Source organism: Dreissena polymorpha, chromosome 14 (genome assembly GCF_020536995.1).
Source record: "Dreissena polymorpha isolate Duluth1 chromosome 14, UMN_Dpol_1.0, whole genome shotgun sequence".
Taxonomy (NCBI): domain Eukaryota; kingdom Metazoa; phylum Mollusca; class Bivalvia; order Myida; family Dreissenidae; genus Dreissena; species Dreissena polymorpha.
In genome coordinates this window covers 25,572,941-25,599,390 of record NC_068368.1, presented here as the reverse complement: position 1 = coordinate 25,599,390, position 26,450 = coordinate 25,572,941, and the positions used below count along the sequence as shown (strand labels likewise).

At 35.8% G+C, this 26,450-nt stretch overlaps 1 protein-coding gene across 4 annotated transcripts in view; it reads right to left on the bottom strand.

The window, feature by feature from the left end:
- Nucleotides 1-564: 564 nt before the first annotated feature.
- Nucleotides 565-26,450, bottom strand: part of LOC127857786 (coiled-coil domain-containing protein 15-like) — a 30,682-nt gene continuing 4,796 nt past the window's right edge. Inside the window, exons 2-13 of one of the 4 annotated variants that reach the window (XR_008038635.1) lie at nucleotides 22,339-22,488; nucleotides 21,286-21,412; nucleotides 16,927-16,985; nucleotides 16,343-16,459; nucleotides 12,721-12,753; nucleotides 12,200-12,290; nucleotides 11,310-11,480; nucleotides 10,463-10,664; nucleotides 9,433-9,624; nucleotides 7,601-7,749; nucleotides 5,788-6,935; nucleotides 565-5,642 (exon numbers count right to left, since the gene is read on the bottom strand). Coding sequence is in view for 2 of the 4 variants with exons in the window: in XM_052394445.1 (XP_052250405.1) it covers nucleotides 6,880-6,935; nucleotides 7,601-7,749; nucleotides 9,433-9,624; nucleotides 10,463-10,664; nucleotides 11,310-11,480; nucleotides 12,200-12,290; nucleotides 12,721-12,753; nucleotides 16,343-16,459; nucleotides 16,927-16,985; nucleotides 21,286-21,412; nucleotides 22,339-22,488 (1,347 nt within the window). In the remaining 2 variants the exon portion in view is untranslated. Of the gene's footprint in view, nucleotides 6,936-7,600; nucleotides 7,750-9,432; nucleotides 9,625-10,462; nucleotides 10,665-11,309; nucleotides 11,481-12,199; nucleotides 12,291-12,720; nucleotides 12,754-16,342; nucleotides 16,460-16,926; nucleotides 16,986-21,285; nucleotides 21,413-22,338; nucleotides 22,489-26,450 lie in introns of all 4 variants that reach the window. The other 3 variants (XR_008038636.1, XM_052394445.1, XM_052394447.1) reach the window with 3 other exon arrangements.

Here is a 26,450-nt window from a genome sequence, read left to right as displayed (position 1 = left end):
GTTTCAGTAGAGCAACTTTTACGACGATCCGTGAAGTAAGTCACAAGAAATACACGTCATAATGTCCTGCGATTGCGTAGTTTAGATTTTCGTCAACTGTGTACAGGGCAACTAATCTGGAGTTGTTTAACCCATTTATGCCTAGTGGACACTCCCATCCTTCTATATTGGATCAATTTATTTCCAAAATTAGGGATGTCTAGTATATTTATTTCTATTTTTAGAATATTTCTATAGAATATTTGTTACATAATTTTTTTAAGCAAACAGCGAAGACCCGGATGAGACGCCGCATCATGCGGCGTCTCATCTGGGTCTACGCTGTTTGCCAAGGCCTTTTTTCTAGACGCTAGACATAAATGTGTTAAATTCGCATCCGATGCATGTCTTGTAAATTCGTAAGTCACTATTACTTTTAAAGTATTAAACGGTATACATTAAACATATGTACTTGAATGCTCCTTTCAAACGTAAACTGGAATTTCATTCAACTTAACTCTCACCATATATTGAGTGTGTTCGTTGCCTCTTTTTCAAATTGTAAGTAAATAAAGAACAACATAATCATCTGGCATTGTTTTATTCAACACATAGCGTCTAAAATATATCACAGAGCATAATAATTCATACATAATATACATCCAAATACATAGTTCGAGTCAAATGACCATAAAACAGTTAGTTACAAGAGATTGCCAAGAAATATGGTCCCCTACCAGTGAAACTCCACCATTGTCAGTGTTTTTTATTTATTTTATATATTTGTTGCCATAGCAACCATACTTCTTGACGTGAGAACGAAATTAAATGACGTGCATAATCTCCATATTGCCATCTATCCACGTTTCAAGTTTCATGAAAAAATATGAAGGGCTTTTAAAGTTATCTCAGGATCCAGAAAAGTGACAGACTGACAGACCGAGCGCAAACCATAAGTCCCGTCCGGTTTCATCGGTAGGGGACAATTAAATCCCTTATCAGTATCTCACAACAAGAGGCCAAGATGACCCTAGTTAGATCGCTCACCTGTGTAATGGGGTATTGCCACTTTCAAACTCAGGGGCATAATTTGAACAATCTTTGTAAAAAAAAAACATAATCGTATGTCTGATGTACATACCAAACCTAAAAACAGGGTGCTTCATGGCTTCCAAGACGTTTTTTTCCTTATCATGCTATATAATTTACGACAAAATACCCCCACCCCCCAGACAGGGCCGATTGACCCCAGGGGCATAATTTGAACAAACTTAGTAGAGGTTCACTATATGATGCTGGATGCAAAATATTATACCTCTTGACTTTGCTGTTTCAGAGAAGGCTTTCAAAGTTAATTTAAATTTAAAAGTCTTTACATACCAAATGACCCCTAAGGCGTTGTCAGTTTTGACCATAGTGGAATAAATGTTGTTGGTTAATGTCATATAGTTACATCCCAAATACCAAAACTGTATGTTATGTGTTGCCTTTATCAGCAAGAAATAACTTAAACAATAGTTTGTATGTGCTATTCTACAAAAAATGGCAATCTTTTTTATATTACACCATTTCGGTATGTTACAAAATCGCAATAAAAAAAGTAATACTTTTGTTATTTCAATTAAGCAGGTTTTAAACTCGTTGTTATGTATGTTTTTAGACAAGTGTAACAAGAGTGCCACGGTTTGGAGATATAAGGCAAATGCACATGGGCAGTATAAAGCAAATTGGTCAATCCTGTCATAAGTTATTGATGGGTAACAGACTGCCTGACCAAAATCCAGCAAAACAAAACTAGTATACCCCCTGTTCTTGATGAAGGACATAATAATTTTACACAGTCACCAGTGACAATAAGTTAGTACATTGTAAGAAATAGTGTTGTTTATTTATCACTGTTTAAAAGCTTTCAAGTAAAGGATTTTTTTGCCAATAAATAACAATGGAAAACTATTTCAAATCAAACACGATTTTCTACCAATTTCTGCACTTAAAATGAAGACTTTACATAGCTTTATTATGCTTAGCTTATTGTACTCATTGTGTATAATGCTGACCAAAAAGTATCCTGTTAGAATACTGGATATTACAATGATAACACTCATTTATTCAACTATAGATATATAACAAGTTTAAAATGGGATTACATGAAAATAAAAAGGTCATTAATGTTGATCCATTTATGTAACAAATAGGAAACTTGTCACAGAATCTGATGCCCTCTCAACACATGTTTGGACACATACAAATCCGCTGAATATTTTATAGTGGACAAACAACAAAGAGGAATAATTCAGCCAAGAATTTTCATATTCAAAATAACTTTTTAAATGATCAAAAGCATATTGAAGTCATTTAACTGTGAAAGTTTGAGCGAGATTCACTTAGAGTTAAAAGGCAATTCAAAAGCCAAATATTTGGAACATAAATTCTATAATAGTAAAACATAATAAGATACATATCAATAATTCTGCAAAAACTCGTCTAAGCAAGCATTCTTTTTTTTTACAAAATGATGATAATCTATACATATTAAACTGTGGAAGTTTGAAATAGATTCACTCTGTAATTCAAAAACAGGATATGAAAATACAAAAAATTGAGATTGTATATTCTATAGTAGAAAAACAGACAAAGCCACAAACATTTTGCCACAACTTATTGCTGACAAGATTCATTTCATTAAAATCATTTACACATAAAGGTCATTCAACTGTTTAAGTTTGATTGAGATCTATCAAACAGTTAAAAAGGAGTTCGACACACAGGCTTTGGGACATATGTATCAATGTTAGCACCGACAGACACAGGGACAAGTAAAATGCTTCAAGGGACCGTCAACCACGAAAGACAAAAAAGAAAAGCTCTAAAATACTGTATTTTGTTAACAATTATACAAACATGACTTAAAATAACCAGCACAGCTTTGTCACAAGCATAATAACCACGACCATTGCTAAGTTAAAGGGGTCACAAGCGTAGCAACCACAACCATGGCTAAGTTAAAGGGGTCACAAGCATAGTAACCACGACCATGGATAAGCTAAAGGGGTCACAAGCGTAGCAACCACAACCATGGCTAATTAAAGGGGTCACAAGCATAGTAAACATGACCATGGATAAGCTAAAGGGGTCACAAGCCTAGCAACCACAACCATGGCTAAGTTAAAGGGGTCACAAGCATAGTAACCACGACCATGGATAAGCTAAAGGGGTCACAAGCGTAGCAACCACAACCATGGCTAAGTTAAAGGGGTCACAAGCATAGTAACCACGACCATGGATAAGCTAAAGGAGTCACAAGCATAGCAACCACGACCATGGCTAAGTTAAAGGGGTCACAAGCATAGTAACCACGACCATGGCTAAGTTAAAGGGGTCACAAGCATAGTAACCACGACCATGGATAAGCTAAAGGGGTCACAAGCGTAGCAACCACAACCATGACTAAGTTAAAGGGGTCACAAGCATAGTAACCACAACCATGGCTAAGTTAAAGGGGTCACAAGCATAGCAACCATGACCATGGCTAAGTTGAAGGGGTCACAAGCATAGTAACCACAACCATGGATAAGTTTAAAGGGTCACAAGCATAGCAACCACGACCATGGCTAAGTTTAAGGGGTCACAGGCAAAGTAGCCATGACCATGACTACGTTTAAGGGATCACAAGCATTGCAACCATGACCATGGCTAAGTTTAAGGGGTCACAGGCAAAGTAACCATGACCATAACTACGTTTAAGGGATCACAAGCATAGCAACCATGACCATGGCTAAGTTTAAAGGGTCAAAGGCAAAGTAACCATGACTATGTTTAAGGGATCACAAGCATAGCAACCATGACCATGGCTTAGTTTAAGGGGTCACAGGCAAAGTAACCATGACCATGACTTCATTTAAGGGATCACAAGCATAGCAACCATGACCATGGCTAAGTTTAAGGGGTCAAAGGCAAAGTAACCATGACTACGTTTAAGGGATCACAAGCATAGCAACAATGACCATGGCTAAGTTTAAGGGGTCACAGGCAAAGTAACCATGACCATGACTACGTTTAACGGATCACAAGATAGCAACCATGACCATGGCTAAGTTTAAGGGGTCACAGGCATAGTAACCATGACCATGACTACGTTTAAGGGATCACAAGCATAGCAACCATGACCAAGGCTAAGTTTAAGGGGTCACAGGCAAAGTAACCATGACCATGACTACGTTTAAGGGATCACAAGCATAGCAACCATGACCATGGCTAAGTTTAAGGGGTCACAGGCAAAGTAACCATGACCATGACTACGTTTAAGGGATCACAAGCATAGCAACCATGACCATGGCTAAGTTTAAGAGGTCACAGGCAAAGTAACCATGACTTCGTTTAAGGGATCACAAGCATAGCAACCATGACAATGGCTCAGTTTAAGGGGTCACAGGCAAAGTAACCATGACCATGACTACGTTTAAGGGATCACAAGCATAGCAACCATGACCATGGCTAAGTTTAAGGGGTCACAGGCAAAGTTACCATGACCATGACTACGTTTAAGGGATCACACGCATAGCAACCATGACCATGGCTAAGTTTAAGGGGTCACAGGCAAAGTAACCATGATCATGACTACGTTTAAGGATCACAAGCATAGCAACCACTACCATGGCTAAGTTTAAGGGTTCACAGGCAAAGTAACCATGACCATGACTACGTTTAAGGGATCACAAGCATTGCAACCATGACCATGGCTAAGTTTAAGGGGTCACAGGCAAAGTAACCATGACCATGACTATGTTTAAGGGATCACAAGCATAGCAACCATGACCATGGCTAAGTTTAAGGGGTCACAGGCAAAGTAACCATAACCATTACTACGTTTAAGGGATCACAAGCATAGCAACCATGACCATGGCTAAGTTTAAGGGGTCACAGGCAAAGTTACCATGACCATGACTACGTTTAAGGGATCACAAGCATAGCAACCATGACCATGGCAAAGTGTAAGGGGTCACAGGCAAAGTAACCATGACCATGACTACATTTAAGGTAACACAAGCATAGCAACCATGACCATGGCAATGTTTAAGGGGTCACAGGCAAAGTAAACATGACCATGACTACGTTTAGGGGATCACAAGCATAGCAACCATGACCATGGCTAAGTTTAAGGGGCCACAGGCATAGTAACCATGACTACGTTTAAGGGATCACAAGCATAGCAACCATGACCATGGCTAAGTTTAAGGGGTCACAGGCAAAGTAACCATGACCATGACTACGTTTAAGGGATCACAAGCATAGCAACCATGACCATGGCTAAGTTTAAGGGGTCACAGGCATAGTAACCATGACCATGCCTACGTTTAAGGGATCACAAGCATAGCAACCATGACCATGGCTAAGTTTAAGGGAAAACAAGGGCTGTTTGTAAAACATGCATGCCCCCCATATGGGCTCTAAGTTGTTGTGACAGCCATTTTGTAAATATGTTTTTTGTCACTGTGACCTTGACCTTTGACCTAGTGACCTGAAAATCAATAGGGGTCATCTGCGAGTCATGATCAATGTACCTATGAAGTTTCATGATCCTAGCCATAAGCTTTCCTGAGTTATCATCAGGAAACCATTTTACTATTTCGGGTCACTGTGACCTTGACCTTTGACCTAGTGACCTGAAAATCAATAGGGGTCATCTGCCAGTCATGATCAATGTACCTATCAAGTTTCATGATCCTAGGCATAAGCCTTCTTGAGTTATCATCCGGAAACCATTTTACTATTTCGGGTCACCGTGGCCTTGACCTTTGACCTAGTGACCTGAAAATCAATAGGGGTCATCTGCTAGTCATGATCAATCTACCTATCAAGTTTCATGATCCTAGGCATAAGGGTTCTTGAATTATCATCCGGAAACCATTTTACTATTTCGGGTCACCGTGACCTTGACCTTTGACCTAGTGACCTGAAAATCAATAGGGGTCATCTGCTAGTCATGATCAATCTACCTATGAAGTTTCATGATCCTAGGCATAAGCGTTCTTGAATTATCATCCGGAAACCATTTTACTATTTCGGGTCAAAGTGACCTTGACCTTTGACCTAGTGACCTCAAAATCAATAGGGGTCATCTGTGAGTCATGATCAATGTACCTATGAAGTTTCATGATCCTAGGCCTAAGCGTTCTTGAGTTATCGTCTGACAACCACCTGGTGGACGGACCGACCGACAGACCGACCGACTGACCGACATGAGCAAAGCAATATACCCCCTCTTCTTCGAAGGGGGGCATAAAAACTGAGAAATGAATTAATCACTATGCTTCTCACCTACATTTTTCGGTGATGACATACTTCAATTGCCAATTTAATCCCTTGATAATTTGAGAAGAAGTTTACTCCAAAAACTTTTAAAATGTTATGCTTATGCCAAAAAAGCTGCATTCAAGTGCACACACAAGTCTGGAATGTGTAGCTCAATATAATGAAACATTACTCGCATATCTTCATGATTGTTTACTCGTTGCCAGTGTCTGTCATAGTTAAACATGTTAATATAAAATAAAGATCCAGATTCAATGGCAAGCAGTTTAAACAATAACACTGGTGTTTTTCAATATTCATCTCCATCCAAAAAGTATTGCGCACACTACGCATGATTAATTGAACATCACACACTTAATTCTCATGCTCATTTTGTTATGAAATAAATAAACCAATATACACCATCTAACATGTGATATTCAAGCGCAATTATTGCATAACAGTGCAGATACATTTGATCAATTCTGGACTTTTTTTGGCAGCTTCTATTCAGTTATTTCCATTCCCAACATCTAATCCTATAATCGTTAAGTCATCAGTTATCAAGATGTTTGAAAATCACTGGAATCCAGCATCAGTCATCAGTCATCAAGATGTTAGAAAGTCACTGGAATCCAGCATGGCCTGAAGCGCCCGTCCATACTCTTAAAATAAAACAAAGAGAAAGATTGTAATATTCAGGGGCTACTTATGTACACAACTTGAACCTTCAGATGCACCAGCAGAAGAGAAACATTTTTCTACCACATAGACGTTCATTTATGGCAAGGAAAAAATTGCTGAACATTTTGATAACACAAAAAGATGTTACTTTATCGCTGACAGCCTTTGAAGACTCAAAAGAGCTTGATGATATGAGCAAAGATATGAACTTACTCAGACTTTTATGATCTTTATAATCAACTTAATTTTGCCTTAAGGGCTGTTATACCAAAAAACAACAATTTTACAATTGATATTGTTTATTTAACATTTTTTTAATAATATTTAATGTATCCCATTTATCCCATGCTAAATATTTGTACCAACTCAACTATCATATTAACTTTAAAAAAAATATCAACAAAAAAAGAACAACAATCTCTTGAAAAACAATGCAACGGTGTTGACAAATACAGATTTTAACATAAAACTTTTGCACCTGATGAAGAAATATTAGCCGTCGCAAACCAAAGAGGTAAATAAATTATACAAAATGTATTGAAGAGGGAAAAATTTAATATTAGCAACATAATTAAGCACACATTCAATCCCAAATATGCACAATGTGAGAACAAAAGCTTTTATACCAAATTTCCATTCCACAAACCTTTTGGATTTTTATAGAAAACGCAGTTGTTAGCACACGTTTCTGGGTTAGTGTCCCAGATAGAGTCGCCACAACAACAGAGGGGAGGTAACTCAACACCGCGTCGTCGCACCTTGTCCTTTAGCTGCTCCCGTAACGCTCCAATGTACCTGAGGAACAAGAGTGCCAAACTGTCACAAGATACGCCCGTTTTAAGGCTTTGGACAACTTGATAACTTAACCATGACCCATATTTGAACTTGACCTGCATATCATCTAGACACAACTTCTGACCAAAGTTGGTGAAGATCTGATGAAAACTACAATTAGAGAGCGGACACCATGCTAAATGCTTGAAATGCACTCAGTGACCGCGTGACCTAGTTTTTAACCTGGCATGACCAATATTTGAACTTTACCAACATGTAGATATTGTCTAAACACAACTTCTGACCAAAGTTGGTGAAGATCAGAAAACTGCTTCAATTAGAGAGCGGACACCATGCTAAATGCTTGAAATGGTTTAAGTGACCCTGTGACCTAGTTTTTGACCCGGCATGACCCATATTCGAACTTGACCTAAATATTGTCTAGATACAACTTCTGACCAAGTTTGGTGAAGATCAGATGAAAACTACTTCAATTAGAGAGCGGACACCATGCTAAATGCTTGAAATGCACTAAGTGACCCTGTGACCTAGTTTTTGACCCGGCATGACCCATATTCAAACTTGACCTAGATATTGTCTAGATACAACTTCTGACCAAGTTTGGTGAAGATCGGATAGAAACTATTTGAATTAGAGTGAAGAAACTGCTGTGGACGCCGCCCGCCCGCCCACCCATCCACCGCTAAGGTGAAACTATAATACGTTCCGTTTTTTTTAAACTGGCGTATAAAAATGAAGAGGCATGATTAGTGCACAATAAATGTGTCGTGTCCTGAGAATACTCGGCAGTATGTATGTGCGCAAAGTGTCGTCCCAGATTAGCCTGTGCAGTCCGCACAGACTAATCAGGGACAACACTTTCTGCTTTTATGACATTTTTCGTTTGAATGTCTCTTCTTAGCAAAAATCCAATTTAGGCAGAAAGTGTCGTCCCTGATTAGCCTGTGCGAACTGCACAGGCTAATCTGGGATGACACTTTACAAACATGCCTTAATGCCCAGTCTTCTCAGAACGCGACTCATATAATTATTAACATGGTAAATGCTTCAAACATAGTGGTATGCTTCTGACTTTTTGTGTGTAAAATGGCGTTGACATGCACCAGTTGATGCGCAGAGATCTTATTAGAATTTAATGTGTTCTGCTATCTTTGGAAATATTTTGTCGAAATCCTGTAAACAAATATACAAATTTGTTGTTATTGAACCAATTAAACTTCATGGTATTAAAATAAATACATTAAGATTATATTTTGTAGCTATTTACTACAGCATTTTTGACAGCCCTTGTATATTAACTATTTTATTATGGTGCCCAAGTTCAAAATAATATTATTTACTTTGATGACATTCCGTAAGAAAACAAATTTTGCTAGTCACACTTTTACTCATAGTTGTTACAGAGCCAAAAGTTGTGTCTGCCCCTTATGAACCAATCTGCGCAAAATACTGAGGACTTTTACCTGAATCAGTTATTGACTGTATCAAAGAAAATACTTTGCACTTTTATCATTTTATTGATTTTCTGGTACCACTTCTTCAGAACTTTGTGTTCATTTACCTTTAATCTGTTTTTCATTTTTTTTTATAGAATTATTGTAAATATTCTTTTTAATGTTGGCCAGCTTAACACATTTAACATACAAACACCATTTAAAAAAAACAGATTCAAATTTTTCACACCGCTCCATCTCCTTGGACTTCTGCGCACGTCGTTCATGTTCCCGTATGGTCCGTCGTATGAACTGTTTATCCTGCTCTTCACGCTCCAATGCCTCTGTGCTGGTTTCCCCGGTAACCGGGTCTCGAGGTTCCACGAGCTGCTCTGAAATCTGCTCCTCTCTAACCCGCTCCTCCTCCTTCTCTTTCTTAAGTCTGCAAAAAAGCATATGAGTCGTGTTCTGAGAAAACTGGGCATAATGCATGTGCGTAAAGTGTCATCCCAGATTAGCCTGTGCAATCAGCACAGGCTAATCAGGGACAATACTTTCCGCTTTTATGACATGTTTCGTTTAAATGAAGTCTCTTATTAGCAAAAATTCAATTTAGACGGAAAGCGTCGTCGCTGATTAGCCTGTGTGGACTGCACAGGCTAATCTGGGACGGCACTTTGCGCTCATGCATTATGCCCAGTTTTCTCAGAACACGGCTCATATTAACTTTGTTACATGCCTTTGTAGTTCTTTTTACAATCCAATTTAATTAACCATCATTCTTATAAGATTCGAGTTTTGAAAGGCTCCATTTTTGACCCTAAAATGATCATGCAAACAGCATAAAACTTAAACAAACTGCGAGTTCCTTGCGGGATGTTCTGGCTGTGTGCTGGTTGCAGTTAGCCATTTTCACTTTGCTTCCAGTGGGAAAGGGTTAAGCACCACGCTTAGCTATATGCATGAAGGTGTTTTGTTTAATCAGATTTCATACAGCAGAGTAAGGATTTGCCATCACTTATCTTACAAGGCAAGTAACACTTCCGGAAATTTTACTGTCCCTGAATATTTTATTATTCTTTTATACACAAACAATATTTAATACAATTCCAAATCTATTTTAACACTTATGCTAAATTATGGAAGTTACAGCAGATTACCCTACTTAATAAAAGAAGTGACGACAAAACATGTGATAGACAACATGTGAAAGAGCAAATGCTCCTGGCTTTATGGTGCCTATTCACATAAATGCAATCCCTACTGTTATATGCGCTTACTTAATGATTCGTTTACGATGCTCCTGTCGCCTCAGATTTTCCTTCACCTGCTCTCGTTCGATGTCCATGAAGAGTCGACGATACATCGCCTGTTGAGCCCGTGCGCGCCTCTTCTCTTCTTCTGTCTCGACACCCTCGTAAATATTTGGGACCCTTAACAGCGGCAAATTCCTGTTCAAATCTGTACCAGTGAATGAAGTAACTGAAAAGTGGTAGGATTCTTTATAATTGCAGTGGAATTACATAAATATTTGGTACCCTTAGCAGAGGTTTGTTTTGGTTCAAATCTGTATCACTGAATGAAGTAACTGAAAAGTGGTAGGATTCTTCACTTTAAAGCATTTTTGAACATAAAAATAAGAAAAAAAGCAAGCAGTTTAGAAATAATATTGTTGATGGTGATCATTTAAATTCCATAGCGCAATATTGACATAGGCCTGATATACATCCAGGTAATACCTTCATGAAATGTAAAAATTCCAATTATGGTAAACAGAAATCAATGCACATGAAATTAACATCAAATTCTTAAAAACTTAACAAACATATATATGAGCCTGGCTCAGTGCAGTCTGTACAGGCTCATCAGGGACTACACTTTCCTCTTTGAAGGAATGGTTCATGTAAAGAAATTCCCTTCTTAAAGAAAATTTAGTCATGACCAAAAGCATGTATGGACTGCTTAAGTCCTGTTTACCAAGCAACCTCATATAGAAATGTTTTCTGAAGATGAACAAAATATTGTACATAATAGCACTAAGATATCATAGAGAGTTAGGGTAAAATTACAAAAGAAAGCACATACATGTCCCCAAAGAAAATGTATTTCAAGACCAATAAAACCCACCAGTTTGTGGCCTTCTAGAATACTCTCTGGGTTGATCATCAAACTGGACCTTTCTGACAAATTTCTTTGTGCTAGGGACAGGTAACTCCTCATGAACTACATCATTCTCCTTATCACTGCTGTCCCTTAAGTGTTCATCAACTGCTTCGACATTGTCGTCAAAATTGTATTCTATTAAGACAAAGAAAAGATCATTGTGTGCTGCCTGTGAAGGTATGATTCAAGTATTCAAGACATATCCTTGTTTGTATCACTTTAAAATATATATATATAAATTATACTTATTACATTTAAATCCCATTAAAAATCAATCCATCAAAGAATCATACCATGTTTTTGAACAATATGTTTTTATATAAAGCTTTAATCAAAATATAGCTAATATATTTTATTTATTGAAAGGTTAATTGATAGTTTATTTTTAACATGACACTTTGTTTATATCAACTTATACAAAGCTGCCTGACATAACTTTTCATATCTGAGGTACATCATATTACTTTGAGTCAACTATAAAGCCATCATTTTTCAAAAGAACCAGTTTAAAAAACCAATTTGATAAAAAGATGTAATCAATTGTAGACAAAAAAGGAAACAAACTCAGCAAAAATCTATTTTACGAATATTATCGTAAGCTCAAGTGCTCATGAGGTCATGATTAATGACAAACAACATATGAGATATAAATTCCCTCTAAAAATTAAATGTTGAAGCAATTATCCATCAGCATAAGTTTACAAAATTTAGGCATTAAACATAAAATCAGGTTAGTGCCCTATTGATTTATTATACCAGTCTCTGCCTTTATTTTATTCTATGCCTCATAATACAAAATGATGGGTCAGTGACCTGTTATTTTCTATGTATGATTCAACCTTCACGTTGTGTACCTTTATTGTTGACAACCTTGACCTTCTCTATCAGCTGATCATCCAGAATGTCAAACTCCTCACCATCAACTGTGTAACGGGATGACGGGTGCTGACAATAAGATATATAAATATATAAATTGTAACCACTTAAGTTGACACAAACATGTTGAAAACAAAAGTTATTAAATTTGATGGAGAGCTAATAATATGCAAAAACTTGACCACCTTTCTTATGAAAAATAAGATTTTGTATTTGACAAACCTCTAAGGTTACATTATATTACAGAACACAGACAATAATCATATACCAAAGGTAAATGTCATGACAAATTAGTAATTTCATATCGAGTGACATTTAACAAGTCATTTCCAACAGGTTAAGAACTAGTCTTATACACAAGATTCTGAAGGTTTTGTCAAAGTTTTCAAAACTATCAAACGTCATAAATAATAAAAGCACACAAACAGACTGAACAACATGCTAACCACCAAATAACAACAAATCTGTGCTTGCAAATTACCCTGTGCTTGCAACTTACCGGTCTGACATATTCCTTTTTAAAGCCACACACCTTGAAATGAAATACATGGCATAGTAAATTTAAGTATAAATAAGAAACATAATTTATCTATGCCAATTGACATGACGCCTTATCAGTGATCGCTCCGCCCACTTATTCACGTGGCTCAGCGGGAAGAAAACCTAGACAAGCTAACACCAAAATGGCTTCTTTGCCTATAGACTGCATATAGATTTACGCGATATTCGGGATGATTTTATGGACTTGTTTAACGCCATATTACACTTGTAAAGGGGTTGATGCCATTTAGTTATTCTGCAAATGCAAAAAATATACGATTAAAGAGAACATCAGCTATTTATAACGGGTAAATCGGTACATTAAACACGCTCTCAAACGCTTGCGCGCTTACCGTAATCGAACCCGTTATTACGTGTAATGGTGGAATTTGCAATAAATTAACACTACACCGGTATTTACCCGTTTTATTCACAAAATTATTACCGAAACATTCCCCCCTACCCTTGTATTTGACACGAAATAGCGATTTATAACTGGGAATTCGGTGAATTTTTACGCGCTTTCCGACGCCGGGTGGGTACCTCAATCACACATGTTTTTTCGTATAAAAGTGATATTAATCATATTAAACAATGCTTATGGGACATTTAGCAATCACTATAATTTAAAGCACAAAAACAACACAGTAAGTTTGGACATTGTCTGAAATAAAATTAGCGTTGTACGAAATGGAATACGGTCAGGCTATTATAAATTAATAAGGCTACCAATATCAGACGCTCGCGCAGGTACCAACTTCCTCGAAGTTACTGTATTTATTGGTTAACTTATATCAGTAATAATAACTCTTTTATAATAGGATTTATCGATACGTCTTTATTAAAATAATAACAAAATGGTTTTCACTTGTTTCTGACACACACAGAAACGCGATTTTTAACGGGGATTTCGTAAAGTTACACGAATTGGGTACCAAAATTCTCAATTATTTTACATGCACACGTGACATAATGCATACTTAATAATGCTTAGTTATTGCTTATATAACATTTCAAGTTTGTGAAATAAATTAATGTTCTATAAAGGGGATCTCGGTAATTCTTGAAGCTTCCACTGGCTCTTGTCAAGACCGCATTGCCGCGTTGGAAATGGTATAAATTTAATTCATCTTACTTATCTTTCTGGATACCAAATGTCAGAGTTGCATTAACCCTTTTTACACCGTTTCCGTTTTTAAATCCGAACAAAATAAACGAAACTCCTAGTGTGGATTAAAAGCGTTTATTGGTGACACCACATGAGTGCAAATGTGTAAATACCGTTAATTATTTTAATAAGATAATATATCACATGTCACCTTCAAATAACATGTATGATGTCTATTAAGTGCATTACTATCAGAGTAATAAAACACAGCATGAATTAGGCTTCATGCTGGGTTTTATTTCTCTTCAAGTAATGCAGATGAACCTCACTTCTGACCTATAAACTGATAAAAATATTTTTTTAAAGTGAAATATTACGTGATAATCAGATCGATAACATAAACTATTTAAATCTGCTAGTATATCCGATAAAAATATATTACAATTGTCTTTAACAGTGTTGACTTTCAGTTGTTCGTGGTGACGACCGCATGTATTTATACATCTCTTACACTTCTCAAGATCTCTTTTCGGCTTTGGAAACGATATAAATTAAATGTCACCAACTAATCTTTCAGGATATCGATTGTCCGAGTTACATAATCCCCATTGACACAGTTTAACCATTTTTAATCGTTTTTTTTAAGAGGAAAACAAAAGAAACTCGTTGGAATAAAAGTGAACCTAAACCTAAACATGTAGCTTGTCTAGAAAATGGCGGACAGGTCGTTGCTAACGAGTGCGCCCGATTAATCGATCGCTGATTGGTGGATCAATTCTAGTGGGCGGAGCGATCATAGATAAGGCGTCATGTCAATTAGAATATATCTGGTGGTAACAAGGTAGAAATCCGTCTCTCTTGCGCTTTAAAACTTAAAATAATCCCGTTTGTCGAAATGGACGTATACGTCTAGAAATCCTACTTTCGGTTTTAAAAGTGAAACCGTTTGAAAAATAATAAAAAAATTGCTAACTAGGCAATAAATTTAATTTTATCTATTTCAATTAGAATATATCTGGTGGTTACAAAGTAGAAATCCGTCTTTTTTTGCGCTTTAAAACTTAAAAATAATCGCGTTTGTCGAAATGGTATAGAAATCCTACTTTCGGTTTTAAAATTTAACAAGAGATGTGTTTGTCAGAAACACAATGCCCCCTAATGCACCGCTTTTTTGTTTTACCTTTGACCTTGAAGGAGCACCTTGACCTTTCACCACTCAAAATGTGCAGCTCCATGAGATACACATGCATGCCAAATATCAAGTTGCTATGCTCAATATTTCAAAAGTTATTGCCAAACTTTACTAATTTAAGTTTTAAATCTTCGACCTTTGACCTTGAAGGATGACCTTGACCTTTACCTTTTACCACTCAAAAATGTGCAGCTCCATGAGATACACATGCATGCCAAATATCAAGTTGCTATGTTCAATATTTCAAAAGTTATTGCAAAACTTTACTATATATAATATTCAAATTTTTGACCTTTGACCTTGAAGGATGACCTTGGCCTTGACCTTTCACCACTCAAAATGTGCAGCTCTATGAGATACACATGCATGCCAAATACATGTATCAAGTTGCTATGTTCAATATTTCAACAGTTATTGCAAAACATTACTATATTAAAGTTTTAAATCTTCGACCTTTGACCTTCAAGGATGACCTTGACCTTTCATCACATAAAATATGCAGCTCCATGAGATACACATGCATGCCAAATATCAAGTTGCTATGTTCAATATTTCAAAAGTTATTGCAAAACTTTACTGTGAGGTTAAAGTTTTGGGACAGAATGACAGACAGAAAGACAGACAGACAGGCCAAAAACAATATACCCCTGATCTATCGATCCGAGGGCATAAACAATTTAATTACTTGCTTACTAGGCTATGGATTTAATGACAATTTTGCACACTTTCAAATTGCATCTATATGTATTGATTAACATGTACTTCATTTCAAGGTGTGTGGCTTTAATTAAAATACAGACATATAGCTTATATTATATAATTTTGCTTTTTAAATTGCATTAACAACAGAAAACCAAAATTAAACAATAAACATTTGAGAGAACTTTGAGAACCGATTTTTTTTTATCTCCCCTGATAGTCCATATAATTAAGAAAAACACATTTTTACACCATATCCTAGAGAAACTTTTATAGTGATTTTTTTTACAAGTATGATTTCTTTTACAAGTAATTTATTCAAAGGTCAACATTTTTTATTTCAGTCAGGGCTTTGCAACATAATATGATACAAATACTTCTTGCATACATTTTAAAATAAGTTTGTTTTGTTTATAAGGATTTTTTTGCTATTTTTTGCAGTTTTCAACAGTATTTCAGTCAAACAATGGTGGCAACTTAACCTATTAAAAGTTTTCCTATGTTAGCTTATTTACCTGTACTGAGTGCACAAACTTATGTCAGTATTATATATCAAAGAGCGTGAATAGATTTAATGCTTACATCTCTTGTCTTGGAGATCTTCCACACACCCCCAGGCAAATCATCAGCCACAAAGTTTTCAGTTATGACACGACGAGAGACTAGATTTTTCTTAGCATGGCTGACATGCCGGTGAACCTTTAGAAGGCAAAATAAACTCTTATAAACTTCAGCCTAAGAAATAAAATAGATTATTTGACAGTTTCAACCAAATAATGTATTTACTAAAGACAAATGTGATTTCAACATCTGTTATTGTGTTATTTTAAATTATAATTTTCGCAAACAAACCAGTGCTCCATTCAAACTAACTATCATACTGTGTTGGTCCTAGTATAACCCTCTCTATACATGTAAGTTAATATTAATTTCACACTGATAACTATCCTCATGATTTATGCATTAACAAATTTAAATAATCTGAAAGGAATGCCAATTTTATTTTTAATCATTATCTGACCTGTAATATTTCAAGAAATTATTTTTAAATGAAAATGTAATGTCTGCTTAACATTTTAAACACCTCGTACCTTTGTTTCCCATGATGATGATGGTGATTTGTTTACCATTTATGGGTTTTTATTATATATGATGTATTTTATTACCTGATTTGTTTGATCACAGAATGCTTGCAAATCCAAACTACTGTGTGGATTTTCTGAATCTGTAAGTATAAACTATTCCACAATTAAGTTGTATAAATAAACTGTTGCCAGAAATACCTGACTTTTACGGAACAATGGAAAAGTTTGCACATTATGCTGTTGATGATGTTCAGGGCTTACTCTGTCATTTTCCAAATTAGCCAACTATGGCTACAAATAAGGATATTCAGCTACACGAAATTCTACATTATCACCCATAAAATGTCCAAAATAATAAGTATTAAGACATAACAAGAGGGCATGAAAGGCCCAAAGTTGCTCACCTGAGGTAAAAAGATATTATTGGGACAAATCTTCTGACCAAGTTTCATGAAGAACGGAAAATATATGTGGCCTCTAGAGTGTTAACAAGGTTTTACTATAGCCATAAAAGGAAAAATGCCCCGCCCCCTGGCAGCCATGTTTTTCAACCAACCGGCATCATTTTTTAACTCGTCCAAGATATTATCGGGATGAATCTTCTGACCAAGTTTCATGAAGATAGGACAGTAAATGTGGCCTCTAGAGTGTTAACACGATTTTACTATAGCCATATAAGGATAAATGCCCCGCCCCTTGGAAGCCATGTTTTTCAAGCAAACATAATTATTTTCAAATTCATCCAAGATATCGTTGAGACCAATCTTCTGACCAAATTTCATGAAGATTGGACAATAAATGTGGCCTATAGAGTGTTAACAAGGTTTTACTATAACCATATATAGCCATATAAGGAAAAATGCCCAGCCCCTGGTCGGCATGTTTTTAAAGGAAAAAATCATTTTTGAACTCATCCAAGATATCATCGGGACAAATCTTCTGACCAAGTTCCATGATGATCGGAAAATCAATGTGACCTCTAGAGTGTTAACAAGGTTTTACTATAGCCATTAAAGGAAAATGCCCCGCCCCATGGTGGCCATGTTTTTCAACCAACCAGCAAATGCATCATTTTTGAACTCGTCCAATATATTATTGGGATGAATCTTCTGACCAAGTTTCATGAAGATCAGACTATAAATGTGGCCTCTAGAGTGTTAACAAGATTTTACTATAGCCATATAAGGAAAAATGCCCTGCCCCTTGGCAGCCATGTTTTTCAAGCAAACATTACTATTTTCTATCTCATCCAAGATATCATTCAGACAAATCTTCTGAGCAAGTTTCATGAAGATCGGAAAATAAATGTGGCCTCTAGAGTGTTAACAAGGTTTTACTATAGCCATATAAGGAAAAATGCCAAGCCCCCTGGCAGCCATGTTTTTCAACCAACCGGCACTATTTTCGAACTCGTCCAAGATATTATTGGGATGAATCTTCTGATCAAGTTTCATGAAGATCAGACAATAAATGTGGCCTATAGAGTGTTAACAAGATTTTACTATAGCCATATATAGCCATATAAGGAAAAATGCCCTGCCCCTTGGCAGCCATGTTTTTCAAGCAAACGTAACCATTTTCAAACTCATCCAAGATATCATTGAGACCAATCTTCTGACCAAATTTCATGAAGATTGGACAATAAATGTGGCCTCTAGAGAGTTAACAAGGCAAATGTTGACGGCGCACGACGTATGACGCACGACCTACAAAAGGCGATCACAAAAGCTCACCATGAGCATGTTGTGCTCAGGTGAGCTAAAAAGGTAAATTTGGCTACAGAAACCTTTGAGCCAGAGGGAGCCCTGATGTTGTAAATGCTTTTGCTAAACAATAAAAATTTTGCTTAACAATCAATCACTGCTAATAGTCAAAATGTTAAACAAAGTGATCATATTGATATTTATCGCAATTCGAAACAAGAGGACCTGAAAGGCCCAAAGTCGCTCACCTGAGATTCAAAGGAACTGACCTGTTCTGTGCAGCCCAAGATGTCATAAGAACAAAATGTTCTTACCAACTTTCATGACTAGTGAACACCCTGGCAGCCACATTTTTCAACAGAACAAGGTTTTACTATAGCTATATAAGGAAAAATGCCCCGCCCCCTGGCAGCCATGTTTTTCAACTAACCGGCATCATTTTTGAACTCGGCCAAGATATTATTAGGATGAATCTTCTCACCAAGTTTCATGAAGATCGGACAATAAATGTGGCCTCTATAGAGTGTTAACAAGATTTTACTATAGCCATAATTATATAGCCATATAAGGAAAAATGCCCCGCCCCTTGGCAGCCATGTTTTTCAAGCAAACGTAACCATTTTCGAACTCATCCAAGATATTATTGACCAATCTTCTGACCAAGTTTCATGAAGATTGGACAATAAATGTGGCCTCTAGAGTGTTAACAAGGTTTTACTAAAGCCATATATAGCCATATAAGGAAAAATGCCCCGCCCCCTGGTTGCCATGTTTTTAAAGCAACCAAAGCTTTTTTCGAACACATCCAAGATATCATTGGGACAAATCTTCTGACAAAGTTTCATGAAGATCTGAAATTAAATGTGGCCTCTAGAGTGTTAACAAGGTTTTACTATAGCCCTATAAGGAAAAATGCCCCGCCCCCTGGCGGCCATGTTTTTCAACCAACCAGCATCATTTTTGAACTCTTCTAAGATATTATTTGGATGAATCTTCTGACCATGTTTCATGAAGATAGGACAATAAATGTGGCCTCTAGAGTGTTAACCAGATTTTACTATAGCCATATATAGCCATATAAGGAAATGTCCCGCACCTTGACAGCCATGCTTTTCGAGCAAACAAAACCATTTTCGATCTCATCCAAGATATCATTGAGATCAATCTTCTGACCAAATTTCATGAAGATTGGACAATAAATGTAGCCTCTAGAGTGTTAACAAGGTTTTAACAAGGTAGTTAACTACTGGTATTAGAAAGTATGTACAGGTTATCTTTCTTTAACATTCTGTTCACATGTTTTCACAATATACATATAGAGAAAACTGCCCCACCCCCTGGCGGCCATGTTTTTCTACCCATCATGACCATTTTTGAACTCGTCCGAGATATCTATAAAATCGATCTTTAGACACAATTTCATGATAATTAGGCCAAAACTGTGACTTAAAGAGTTCACAAGCTTTTTTTACTATATAAATATAAGGAAAATGACCCCCCCCCCCCCTTGTGGCCATGTTTTTATACTGATCTGAACCATTTTTGAACTCAACTGTCGTATCCAGCAAACAAATGTTCTGACAAAATTTCATGAAAATTGGACAAAAATGTGGCTTCTACAGTGTTCACATGTTTTCACTATATACATATAGAGAAAACTGCCCCACCCCCTGGCAGCCATGTTTTTTCACCGATCTGGACCATTTTCGAACTTGTCCGAGATATTAATGAAACCAATGTTTTGACCAAGTTTCATGATGATTGGGCTAAAATTGTGACTTCTAGAGTGTTCACAAGGTTTCTATATAGCCATATAAGGAATACGGACCGGAACCATTTCTAAAATAAACCAACATATCATTAAGACAAACATTTTGACACAGTTACATGAAGATTGGGCATCAAATGTGACTTCTACAGTGTTCACAAGGTTTTCCTTTTTTGACCAAGTGACCTAGTTTTTGACCCAGCATGACCCAGTTTCAAACTCAGTCGAGGTATCAACGAGACAAATGTTCTGACCAAGTTTCATGAAGATCGGACAATAAATGTGGCCTCTGGAGTGTTCACAAAGCAAATGTTGACGCTGCACGACGCACAACGCACGACGGACAAAAGGCGATCACAAAAGCTCACCATGAGCACAGCTCAGGTGAGCTAATAAAAGCTGACAGTAAATTACTTGAAAATGTTTAACTCACCTTTGGTATCATGTATTAAGATTGCTTCTAAAAGCATTTTTTGGGGGGAAAAAACATGTTCTATTGACGTATTATGCTGCTTCCCAAAACATTTATAATAGATTGTTTCCATACAAATAAATAACCACAATTTCTATTCAAGTTACTGCAATAAAACTAAACCACACTTTTATTATTATTTTCTGATGAATCAAGTGTCCAGGGTGAAACTGTAGTTTCAGTGTAACATCTCTATACACAGCTCTCTGTGAAAAGGGGTTTAATGCATGTGCGTAATGTAACATCCCAGATTAGTCAGCGCAGTCCCCACAGACTAATTAGGGACGACACTTTCCAACTAAACTGGATTTTTACTAGGAAGAGTCTTTAAACAAAAAATATAATATCATAAAAGTGAAAAGTGTTGTCCCTGCAGATTAGCCTGTGGGGACTGCACTGACTAATCTGGGATGACATTAAACCCCCTTTTCGCACAGCCCGGCTCATATATAAGATACAATAGTTTTGCACTCAACCCTACAAATCCAGACGGCTACCTTTCTGATGTTTAGCAGCCTTGATGATCCCAAGAGCTGTGTGGGGACGTACGAGGCTGGTGTCTTTCTTAGCAGAGTCTTGAGATGAGAAGGCACTTTGACCCACTACGTTACGCTCATGTTCTGCCTGGAATGTAAATACATGCTCATGTTCTGCCTAGAATGTAAACACATGCTCATGTGCTGCCTAGAATGCAAATGTATGCTCATGTTCTGCCTAGAATGCAAATGTACGCTCATGTTCTGCCTAGAATGCAAATGTATGCTCATGTTCTGCCTAGAATGCAAATGTACGCTCATGTTCTGTCTAGAATGCAAATGTACGCGCATGTTCTGTCTAGAATGTAAATACATGCTCATGTTCTGCCTAGAATGTGAACACATGCTCATGTTCTGCCTAGAATGTAAATGTATGCTCATGTTCTGCCTGGAATGTAAATGCATGCTCATGTTCTGCCTGGAATGTAAATGTATGCTCATGTTCTGCCTGGAATGTAAATGCATTTTCATGTTCTGCCTGGAATGTAAATGTATGCTCATGTTCTGCCTGGAATGTAAATGCATTTTCATGTTCTGCCTGGAATGTAAATGTATGCCCATGTTCTGTCTAGAATGTAAATACATGCTCATGTTCTGTCTAGAATGTAAATGTATGCTCATGTTCTGCCTAGAAGGTAAATCCAAAGGTGTATAATTCTGCTAAAACTTTTCTCAGCTAAAATACTTTTTTTAAGATCATCTGCACATAAAGGTCATTCAACTGTGAAAGTTTCTAATAGATCCATCCAGTAGTTTTAGGGGAATGAAAACAGAGCTTAAGGATGCAAAAAATAGACGAAGGGACATGATTCTGCCATATTTGTCACATAAAAAAATTAAATCCTATATGATCATTGATACATTAACAGGGAGCACACAGGCTTAACAGAATATAAAAACACGGGCAGTAACTTTATTTTTGCAAAATCTCGAATTTTAAACTCATTCAAGTGACAGCATACAATTTTGTAATACATGAATATTGATACGACTACATGCTCATAGAATGCATACAGCTCTATAGTTAGTTTCCAGCTGACTCTGTTTCTTGAGTTTGTCCAGCTTGTTGACTCTCTTGCGAACTTCTGCCTGGAAGTGCTTCAGTCTTGCCTGCTTTTCCAGCTGTACTTGCCGCAGTCTTATTTCTTCTTCCTGGGCAGATATCTGGAATAAACAAACATTGATCAAAGAACTGGACTCTCTCTCATCATTTGTGGAATATTACCTATACCCTTTACATTGGGATATTTGTGTGTCAAATTACTCCAAATTTAGAATAAAAAAGATTGTTAGATATCATCAGGTTGGGTATTTTTGATTATTAGATATCATCAGGTTGGGTATTTTTGATTGTTTTATATAATCATGTTGGGTATTTTTGATTGTTAGATATCATCAGGTTGGGTATTTTTGATTGTTAGATATCATCAGGTTGGGTATTTTTGATTGTTTGATATCATCAGGTGGGTATTTTTGATTGTTAGATATCATCAGGTTGGGTATTTTTGATTGTTAGATATCATCAGGTTGGGTATTGTTAGATATCATCAGGTTGGGCATTGTTAGATATCATCAGGTTGGGTATTTTTGATGATCACATCAGTTTCCACATAGTTTTTAATTTGCGCTCAACAGATGAGCTAATTTAAGCGTTTATTGAAATAAAAACAATGACTTAACAAAATGCATATTCTTAAACAGTATTTTTGATCCATTTCAACTAATAGCTAAATATCATTAGTCATCATTTAACATTTATGGTACATAATTTCAGATTGATTTCAAATGTTGTCATTTTGACTCTTTTACACACAAAACATTCCAAATAGTAACTTTAAGCTTGAAGCATTTGTTTAATTATATAAAAAATTATATTATACTGTTCAACAGAAAAAAAATCCTGGGAAAAGCGAACATTATGAGTGCTTGAAGTAAAAACACTATAAGGATATCACATATCTTTGCATATGATTGAAAAGTAAGCAGGTAAAATATAGGTTTATTTATAGGTTGTATGCAATCCAGACACATGTCTAAGGATTGAATATTTCCTTTGTTGCGTCTTCTAGACACAAATAACACAACAAACAATTTTCTTGGCATCTATGTTCTGGCATATATGATTTCAATGCCTTGTGCTGAAAGTTTTTATTGTTTTTGATACAAGTATACATTATAGCTAGGATTAAATGCCTAAATTATTGATTAACATCACTGTATGGCAACATAACTGGGCTCTGATTGATGGCTGTCAGAAAATATAAATGTTTGTGTCTAAATCCTTTTTACTATTATTATATTTGATTAAGACGTGAAAACATAGCCATCCGCAGGACGCACCCTTTTTCAAGTACCAAGTTTCTTGCCATAGCATTGTTGTTATTGCACTTCCTGTATGAAATGTAATATCATCATGGTGTTCCATCAATTATTGCACCCTGTTCAATTAATTGGATAATCAATTTGCTTTGGACCATTGAAACTCTTTGTAAGTTATCAGTGTACATGTATACTTAACATTTACATCTGGATGAAAACAGACACCTTGTGCTTAATGGGTGTTGCAGCAGTTTTGCTGATTTTTTTTCCATCTAATAGATTTTGTCCAAAATTTATATTTCCGATATATATACAAATACTATATGAAAAATGAAATAAAAACATAGGGTCGCCGGCCTTGTTTTGATTTTATGCACCATTATATAACATGTACTTTTTCCATAAAACTGAAAAATCTCTAAATGCGTAAAAATAACTAATAACCTATAAAATTGGCAACATGTAGATATTATATAAGCTAAGATACATCATATACCATTTAATTAAATTTAATTAAACCACACACTACCAATAAAATGATGTACACAAGTTAAATTTTAAGAAATTTATTTTTTATAATTTTTATGTCACCCTTAAAAACGTCATTTTTTTACTATTCCACATAAATGGAATTTATTTTTTTCTGTCTAACACACTTCTGCGAAACTGCTCAAATATGTTCATCTGCGAATTGTCATCATAAAACAAAAATAAAAAAAGGGGGTCACTGCACTTTTAACAGAGATTTTTTGTTTTAACTATCCCTACCGTCAACGTAAAATTTCATAAAATACAGCAAATAGGCAAAACCCAAGTTACTGTACATAGATTGTTAGAAATATGCATAAACATTAGAAATTATTTACAATCTTAACTGGGATAACAATAGCTAACCAAAAGACATTTATAATAGTCAATATTTAATCAAAAACATAATACCATACAGTATCAAACTCGATCTTAATCATTAATAACTTACATGTACTTGTTCACATATTTCGGCATGTTTTGAAGTTTTTGATTAAATGCATTAAGGTAGCGCACCCGTATTGGGCACCTATCAAATATAATCTAATCTATTATTTCTTAATCAGCATCATTTCACTGAACTACATGCAAATTTTTGGTAGGCTTTCCATGCTTTTAAAAAAAAAAAATTCAAAACCACCCCCACACTCGGCTTTTGTCCAATTTATGTGCACCCCTGGGGTATATGAAAGTTCCATAATTCATCCAGATTTCCAAATATAGGCTTGCAGTTGGTGTATACAGATGCAGAAAAGGTATTAAAAGTTTAAACAAGATGAAAAAAAATTCTTTTACAGCCATTTATTTTTTATAACTTGTTATCTATGGAAGAGCGCCATGAAATGTAAGTGGTTTCAGGCCACGTAGAAATTGGGTTGGTTAAAAACAAAGTGTCATAAAATTCAAAATAGTATCATTTAAGTAATATTTTGAACTTAAGTAATATTTTGAACTTAGTTTTTATAGATACATTATATACAGCAAACATACCAAGAAATAGACAGATTTACCGTTTACTTTTTGAAATAAAAATAAAAATGCAACATGCATGGTTCGTATTTTCAGCAGTAAATCACCCAATTTAGCCATAACGTTGTTTTAATTTTAATAATTGAAGAATGTGCATAAAAATTGCAACATATTTAACAATAAACAAAGCTAATATGCCATATTAAATCAAATTACGTTAGAAAAGAAATAAAACGTGTCGCACAAGAGTAAACGTCGTCGGCAGGATTCGAACCTGCGCGGGAATATCCCAAAAGATTTCTAGTTTATCGCCTTAACCACTAGGCTATGGTACCTAATATTAGGCTCTTCAACCGTCGAAGAAATCGCGGGAAATCATTAGGGGTGCGCTACCTTAAATTGATAAATGTAAACAACAGGACTAAAGAGCTCCAGTATAAAACAAGAATGAAATTAAAGAAAGTAAAAAAAGTAATAAAAAAAGTTGACCCCACCTGGGATCGAACCAATGACAATTATATTATTAACCAACTCGGTCATTTCTGATGATTGTGATAACAAAAATATTCAGTTGTGATAATAGCATCATCGGTGTTGCTATAAATATATCCTTGGATAAATAAACTGCCGCAACACATTTTGATTTAATGTGTTCACATCAAATTGAATGTGGTTAAGTCAATAGCGTTTGTTTCACATGTTTTTGGTATCAACATACACATGAGAGTTGGTAGAATCTAATAATACATGTAGGTGCAGCATTTGTTTTTGTGTTTTTTTTCTGAAATTTAGATGTGACTTATATATGATGACTTTTGGTGTAGGAAAGTCCTAGAAAAATGCAGCTTACATCATTATAAAATCTCAGCCTATGTAATCTAACCAAAGTTCACTAATTTTCATAAGAGTAATAATACCTAAGAATGAAACAGAAGAGAACCAAGGTCAAGAGAGTCCATGATGACTTAATTCAGTGGGAGAACCATAGTAAAGGTTTAGATTGTAGTTATGAATGAAAAAAAACAATTAAATTGAGACTGATTTTGGAATTTCCCTGACTTCAACATAGATAACTTTTGACTGATAATAGATTTAGCTCTCCCTTAATGCTTTGAGCTTTTATGAGTACAAAGGTAGAGCTCAAAGTCTTTGAGCTTTTATGAGTACAAAGGTAGAGCTCAAAGTTCTTCCTGATAAAACCAAATTTCATGTAAAAAAGTTAAGTCTCAAGTGTGTGTTTATAAAATCAAATTCAATCAACCTAATACATCATATTAAACACAATACCTGTTATCATCGACATCAATTTG